This window comes from Pectinophora gossypiella, chromosome 19 (assembly GCF_024362695.1).
Source record: "Pectinophora gossypiella chromosome 19, ilPecGoss1.1, whole genome shotgun sequence".
In the NCBI taxonomy this organism is placed as follows: Eukaryota; Metazoa; Arthropoda; class Insecta; order Lepidoptera; family Gelechiidae; genus Pectinophora; species Pectinophora gossypiella.
In genome coordinates this window covers 157,965-166,016 of record NC_065422.1, presented here as the reverse complement: position 1 = coordinate 166,016, position 8,052 = coordinate 157,965, and the positions used below count along the sequence as shown (strand labels likewise).

The following is an 8,052-nucleotide window of genomic DNA, read 5'->3' as shown; positions in this document are numbered from 1 at the left end:
TATTTCTTCCTGTAGCTACAACTTTCAAATATTTCTCTTGCCAGGGTAGCCTTCCTTCGTTAAGAAAATAGTTTTTAAAGTTTTCTCTTGTTATTTTTCCAGAATTTGATACAGTAATAATTTGGCTCCTTGAACTTGTAAGAGTTGTTGAGTTACGTCGGGAAATATGTGCATATTGTGCTTGTTCTCTTGCGATGACAAAATTATGTAAAATACAAACAGCTTTTACGATAGCGATGGTTGTATTCAGATTAGTAGCGATCGGTGTATGCAGAACTCTCCATTTGCTTGTTAGGATGCCGAATGCACATTCCACGCATCTCCTAGCTCGACTATGACGATAATTGTAAAGTCGCTGTTCCTTATTTAAACTTTTATTAGGAAAAGGCCTCAATATGCTTTTGTAATCCAAATGCCTCATCTCCAAGAAACACGAAAGGTTGGGGCAATCCATTTGAATTAGGCAATTTAGTTGAGTTAGGAATCTTCAGAGACCCACACGCCAATTTTTTGCCAAAACCACTTTCTTTAAATATATTACTGTCAGCATTCCGTCCGCTAGCACCTACATCAATAGCTATAAAAGAATAGTTTGCATCTGCTACGGCTAACAGAACAATTGAGAAGAACTTCTTATAATTAAAATAGTTAGACCCACTTTTTGGTGGTTTTCTAATACGGATATGCTTGCCATCGATAGATCCTATACAATTAAGATAGTTGGTTTTTTTTATAATATCGTTTTGCTATTTCTAGCCACAATTCTTCAGAAGGTTCCGGCATTTCCTGTGGCTGTAAAATATCCCATATAATGCATACAGTTTCACTTATTATTTTCGATACCGTCGATTTTCCAACAAGAAACTCTTGTGCAATTTTTCTGTAACTTAGTCCACTTGACAGGAATCTGGAAAGAATATTGAACTACCGATTATTTCTGTTTCAGTAAAAGACCTACAAAAAAAATGGAAGGGTTTGCGCGACTATCACACCAGAGAAAAAAAATAAGGATTCCTCAGTCAAAAGCGGAAGTGGGGCAACAAAAAAACGCAAGACACCATACTTGGATATGTTACACTTTTTAAATGTTTCTAGAGCTAGCAACCAGACATCTGGCAATATTAGCGCCGAGACGTCTAGCGACAGTAGCGCTATTTTAGATGATAATGATTCTACTGACTCGGTAGTTAATGTCAGTAGCCCAAAAAAGATGACTGTGTTTCAAGAAGCACTAATTAACTCGATGGAAAAAAAAAAGAGAAAACGATCCAGATATGAACTTTCTACTAAATATTTTACCGGAAATGAAGACAATGTCCCCAACACAGAATTTTGAATTTCGGTTCGAAGTGATGAAAATTTTTAAAAATATAAAATATAGTGTACATAATAATTATGACGGTGGTATGATGCAAACTGGATGTCCGAATGCCTACCAGTACCCACATCAGTATGGCTATGCGAGTGGAAGCAGCAGTACACCAAATGTGCAAAACTACCCTCGAAACAGTCCATCACATAGCTCTACAGGTTCTTCAGCGGAAGTAGAAGACATAGAAGCAATATTGCGAGGCGATTCAAACCACATTGAAGATGACGAATGACTGGTTACCAACTTAATGTTACCATATTTGTTCCTAATTCAATTTAATAAAACAGTAATTTTGAAAAGTGATTGTTAAATTAAAAACTAAGTATAAATGCGAAAGTGACTTTGTATTTAAATAAAAATAACAATTTTTTTAAAATCCTAAAGCGTTAATTATTTACTTACCTCAAAGTTATAGTAAGCCGTTCTTCGGGACATAATGTATCTCTTGTGATATTATTTTTAGCTATGTACTGGGTTATAGAGTTCAACAATTCATCAAATGTATGACAAGTCATATTGAAATAGTCGTAAAATTTTTCTGGATGTTTCCTTAGTTCTGGGTAAAGAGTGTGAAATTGTCCAATGCTCAACCTTTTCTTGTATAATGGGTGAACCCAGTGCTTCCTTTTATCCTCTTTCAGCGCTTCTAAGATACCAATTACTTCAAAAATATTCATCGTGACCAACACAACCACTCCATTCGTACAACAAAAGTAAAGTGATAATTCAGTCGGTCGGCTAAATAAGGCTATAACTCTTAACAGTTTGCTTGCGACGCACGAAAATTGATTTGAGTCTGCAGCTAACTCAAATTTCAGTTCGCTGCTGCGGCTCACTCAGTCGGCCGCTGACAGTTTGCTTACTGGGGACACAGCCTAAGTGTTGCGTGCTATTGGCGTGGTTTGCGATCGTCCAAAATGTCAATAGCGTGGAGCAATGAAGAAACTTTCAAGTTTATTGATTTATATCAATCTGAGCCCGCAATTTGGGACCCAAGTAATGCACTGCACAAGGATAAGAACAAGGTATGTTTATACTATTTTTATTTTGATAGAAATTATGTATACCTACTATCTATCTATGTGCGCTAAGATTTATTGATATTGACAACTGGGTATACTGCGGGTTCCTTGTTTAAATCCTTAGTAAACCTGTGTCTGAACATGTATGTTCTTGTTAGCAGGTAAAGCCCGCGGAGGCTGCAAAGATTTGTTAGTTAGATATTCGCATAGATTTGGGATTCAATTATCATCTCTCATCATGCTGGCATTTTTAATGTAGTATTGTGGGTACGATGTTTTCAGGTGAATGATGCATGGAATCGCATTGCAGACTCCCTGCAAATTCCTGTTTCGGAACTTAAAAAAAAGAAAGAGACATTGATGTCAGCATTTCGGATGCATTTCAAGAAAAAACAAGATTCGGTCCGATCTGGTATGGGAGAAGAAGAAATTTATAAGCCAATTTGGATTTTTTATGATGCTATGGAGGCATTTTTAAAAGGCAAATACACAGTAAAAAGTATAATTGCGACAGATGAGCATAGGGTAAGTAAAACAATTAATTATTTTCCAAAATTTTTATTAATAAGTAACTAAGTATTTACTCATTTTGGTTTCCACAAATTATAAACTAATTAAATTATGCATCATAGGCCCTACCACTGCATAGTCTTCTTTGATGGATGTAATTCATAAAATCTGATCTTATTTGCGTAGCATTATTAGGAGCCCGACGAGGTACAGATTGTAATGGTAATAGATTTTCTTCATGGTTTACTCTTATACCTACACGGATTAATTCACCATTACTATCATAGTTGTCAGTACTGCCTGGTGGAGTATAAATATTGCGAGATGATTTGCTCTTTCTTAAAAAATTGTGTAGTAATAAACAGCTGTGGGTTATAATAGAAGTTTTAACGACATCTAATGGAATAGGTCTTTTAAGTACTATAAAAACTGACGATAATATCCCGAAAGAATTTTCTACGACCGCACGAGAACGTGATAGTTGTTGATTGAACATTCTTTCTGGGGTACCTAACTGATGATGTCCAGGAAAGGGCTTCATAATATGAGTACTAAGAGCAAAAGCGCCATCACCCAGAAAAACATAAGGCATATTGGTATTACTTCCAGGAAGTGGGCAACTAGGTGGTAAATTAAGGGTTCCATCACATATTTTTTTCCACAAATTGCTTTGTTTTAAAACACCTCCATCACTAATTCTCCCTTGGCCTCCTATGTCAGCAAACAAAAAACAGTAACCACTATCTACTAGGGCTAATAAAACGATGCTGAAACTTCCTTTGTAATTAAAGTATTCAGATCCGGTATGAGCTGGTGCTAATATGGTAATATGCTTCCCATCTATCGCGCGCGTTTTGGTCAGCCATTCTTCAGGACTTGTGGGAATCTGAAAAAATAAATATATTTTTTTCAGGCAGTCATTGGAGGACAGACAGAAGAAGAAACGGAAACTCCAAGTGATGCTAGAAGCAACACAGAACCAAAGGACATGAATATAAAGATACCTGTACAGAGGAGACGTTCAGTTAAGCCACCTGAGTTAGAAAAAGTAGATAAGGAAATGTCAAAGGCTTTTAATACGTTAAACCAGGCTATTCTCAATCAAGACCAACAAAATAAAAAACAGGACGACTGCGACTTGTATGGGAGGCTTCTTGCTAACAAACTCAGAAAATATTCAGATAATGAGAGACAAGAAATAATGTACGAAATTGATGGAAGTCTATTAAAACGGCGTCGCAATTGTAGTCCTCAGTACGTGTCTTCACCTTCTCAAATCATTATAAGTAAACGTCCGTCTTCTTCAGCCACCAGCTATTCTTGTCCATCACCGTCGCCATCTTGGATCAATCGCCCCTCATCATCGTCTTCAAATCATTATATAATTACTTCTCCTATACAAAGCCCATCACCTATTCCACCTGCGCAAACTCCGTCCCCTCTTCCGCCTACTGAACTCCCTAATGCCTCATACACACAAGATGTACTTTATCAATCCCCCAACAGAATCCATACACCTGTCCCTTTGATCCATATACCTGAGGGATCCATGCAAATTAACGGATTGTATTCTCAGACACAAAGTCAGTCTCAAAATATTTTGGCTGATGCTTATGCAAAAGCTTTGAATGACGATTGTTAAAATAACCAATTAAAAAAATGTAATGGGGTAATAATTATTGATAAAAAAAATTAAAGTACAAAACAAAAATAAAGTAAGTACAAATGTTTTACTAACTCACCTTAATCCTGTCCTTTAGCACTTGGTTCAGAGCCAAACATACTTCTGGAATAATTCTAGATATGAGTGTACTTGATATTTTAAAATGGTAGTGCAGGCTCCTCAATCAAGAAATCACAATGTCAATGCCAATCTTATTTTTGGAGGTATTGCTTCTCGCCAATATGTATCCTTTTTTGCAATAATTGGCGATAATTTGCAATATACAGGGTGTTAGTGACATCGTAACGAATACTGAGGGGGATGATTCAGACCATGATTCTGAGTTCATATCAAGTGGAATTTTCCGTCGCAAAATTCATGATTTTTTTTTTAATTTTTTTAAATTATTTACAATTTTATACTTTTGCGATGAAAAATTCCACTTGATATTAACTCAGAATAATCAGCTGAATCATCCCCCTCAGTATTCGTTACGATGTCACTTACACCCCGCGCAAGTACATAATGTAGCCATACAAGTAGGTATGGGTGTTAGTGATACCGTAACGAATACTGAGGGGGATGATTCAGACAATGATTCTGAGTTGAAATCAAGTGGAATTTTCAGTCGGAAAATTCATGAAAATTTTTGTTTTTTTTAAGTTATTTTCTGTTCCATACTTTTGCGACGGAAAATTCCACTTGATATCATCTCAGAATCATGGTCCCAATCATCCCTCAAAGTTTTCGTTACGATGTTACTAACACCCTGTATACTCGAAATCACTAGATGACATACGAACAAAGTTATCGAATTCTCCTGATGGTTCTGCAACAAGGTCGCTTAGCGGATTGTCCATGAATTGCCTGAAAACGGTAAAAAAAAACTTAGTCACGTTGTTTACGTTAACATTCTAAATATTAATATCATATCCTAAATAAAAAATAAAAAATCTACGTACCTTGTCCTGTTTCGATGAATGGTCACCATCCACCATCGCCTTTTTCGCCATTTCTTTTTAATAACTTTGTGACGGTACACACTTCTATAATACTTGTAAATAGTATACAAATAAATAGCCGCAGCCGTAATTACTTCGACGTCCATCGCAAGTGGTTTGCCAGGCAGCAATGAGTCAAGCGCCATTGTGTGAACATCAAGTGATCGTGGCCTACAGTTGTGCATTGCAAAGCGTGGCCCATCACAGGCCATTGTGTACTGGGGCCTTAATAATCCTATAATAGGTTAAATGTTTTGTGTCATCACTCAGTACCGCGTGACCTGCGCTGACGTAAGAGCTTGTCGACAAAGGGCGAATTCGCCGCGAAAAATGATTCGCGCGTTAGTGAGATACTAGACAGCAATACATCGCGTCCACAAGCATCGCGCGAATTTAAAATACGCGCGTGAATCGTGTGCACTACGCCAGACTCTCGACTCGCGCTTGATTCGCGCGTATTGAGATACTAGGGACGTCTTGTTGCGTCCAGTTACCGCGCGAACTTTAGAGCGAGTGCACGTATCGAGGGCAATGGAGCGCCAAAATTTTGACACGGAATTGTTTATAGTCGAAATTCAAAAAAGATCGGCGATATGGGATTTGGAATCACCTGATTATGCCAACAGGATTTTAAAACGTAGGTTTTGGGAAGAATTGGTGTTAATATTTTCTGATAAAGATGACTCCGAGGAAAAAAAGAAAGATTTAGGTAAGTAATTATTACTATGAAACTTTGTCGAATTAACATGGCGGGAACGGTAATTACAATACTCTCCTTCAAGGCGGCACGAATTTCTTAGTACATTAAAAGTCAGGTGTTGCGTGGCCACCGGTGGTACAGCCCGCCCAGTCAGCGAGTACTCCGTGCTCCACCGGTGGTACACCCCGGTCTGAACGTGTTAATATTCGATTTATTGAGACTGACAACAATGTAACTGTAGTGAAACAATAGTCATAATTCCAATAGTACAAAATATAATAATAATGTTTTTGTATTTTGACAAAGCTCGTACGAATTTTATTATGTATGATTTGAATATGCTTTCCCTTGTTTTTTTTTTATTATTTTTGAATATGAATGTTGGTACTGACAAAGCCTGTGGTGGATTTACATTCTCTTTTTTATTATTACCGTAAAATATGCCAACTTTGCCACCCGACTGAACTTTGCCCAAAATGCGATTTAAAAGCGTGTCTTTGATATGCAAAAATATCTTAATATTATGGCAACATTGAGTGACTTTGGTAGAAAATGGGTTATATATATAGCAATACTGAAAATGGGTTATATTATGTACGTATAGCAATACTGAAAATCGTGTTCGTTGCTAACTTCGCTTAGTAACTTGTTAGAACTTGTCGAGTGATGTGCGTGTTTTTGCGGGCAAATTTAAGCGCTAATTTAAAAGTAAATTCTGCGAGATGGCGAAAACACAGGTTAGTTTACTTTATATCATGTCACAGCTAATGATTTGTAGAGTATATTTATGATAGTGTCATTGCTCAAGGTCTTTTAGAAATAAAATTATGATAATGGGCAAAGTTATCTAGTAATATTCCAACCTACGATTGACAACATTGCCCGTCGTCACAAAAGGCTTAGGGTTGGCACATTACTATACTTTGTATTATTATTTTTTCCTTTATTTATTTATTACTCACTGCTACTGCTGTGCTTATTTAATTCCAAACATTAAAAGAGAGTGGTCAAATGTGCCCCAGGCCCGGCGCAAACGAAACATATCTCATTTTTTTCGTAAAATAAGGATAAATGAATGTAAAAAGTCCGCATGGCCGAAATCAGAGGCGAACACATTAAAATTGCATAATGTTTTTGGTTAGGCGCTTTTTTTTTCATACTTTTGCAAAAATTCTTGTTGGGTTTTTTTATTATTTTTATGTTCTAAATAGAACAAATAAACGTAAAAAACTATTATTGTACACCCATTTAAAAATTTATAACTAATATAATTCAACATCGTATAAACGTTATTGAGTGTTCTCCTTTTCTCCGGCTATAGCAATACATTTTATTTTAAAACATTAATACAAATACACCGCGCCGAGATTTGGCTATATAACACGACGGGTGCCCCGCGCACTACGGCCGTCAAGTAAGGGACCATTTAAACTCTACATTCCCTCGTCGATGGATCGGACGAGGAGGCACAATCAATTGGCCTGCTCGATCCCCCGATCTAAATCCATTGGATTTCTTTTATTGGGGCTGCATGAAGGACAAGGTGTATAAAGAAGCTATTCAGAGTGAAGAACACCTGCGACAACAAATTAATACAGTAGCCCAAGAAATATCAGAATTAAGCTTAAGACGGTTAAAAAGGGCTTTCATTAAGAGGTGCCGCGCGTGTATCGCACAAGAAGGCCGGCAATTCGAGCACATACTAGATGTATTCATTGACTAAATATTAAAAAATGATTTTTTACTCAAACATGTGTATTTTATTTATTATTCAAATTTAATAT

The 8,052-nt window shown here is 36.7% G+C and overlaps 1 protein-coding gene across 1 annotated transcript; it reads left to right on the top strand.

Annotated features, from left to right (window-relative positions):
- The first annotated feature begins 1,011 nt into the window (after positions 1-1,011).
- Positions 1,012-4,799, top strand: LOC126375532 (uncharacterized). The gene is made up of 3 exons (XM_050022509.1): positions 1,012-2,397; positions 2,677-2,919; positions 3,818-4,799. The coding sequence occupies exons 1-3, from the start codon at positions 2,290-2,292 to the stop codon at positions 4,544-4,546; spliced, it is 1,080 nt and encodes a 359-aa protein (XP_049878466.1). The 5' UTR covers positions 1,012-2,289; the 3' UTR covers positions 4,547-4,799.
- Positions 4,800-8,052: the final 3,253 nt, after the last annotated feature.

Excerpts from the sequence above, each read along its gene's own strand:
- LOC126375532 (XM_050022509.1), top strand. The coding sequence starts at position 2,290 with ATGTCAATAGCGTGGAGCAATGAAGAAACTTTCAAGTTTATTGATTTA. Across the intron at positions 2,398-2,676 it reads TGCACAAGGATAAGAACAAG|GTGAATGATGCATGGAATCG; the intron begins GTATGTTTATAC and ends CGATGTTTTCAG. Across the intron at positions 2,920-3,817 it reads TTGCGACAGATGAGCATAGG|GCAGTCATTGGAGGACAGAC; the intron begins GTAAGTAAAACA and ends TATTTTTTTCAG.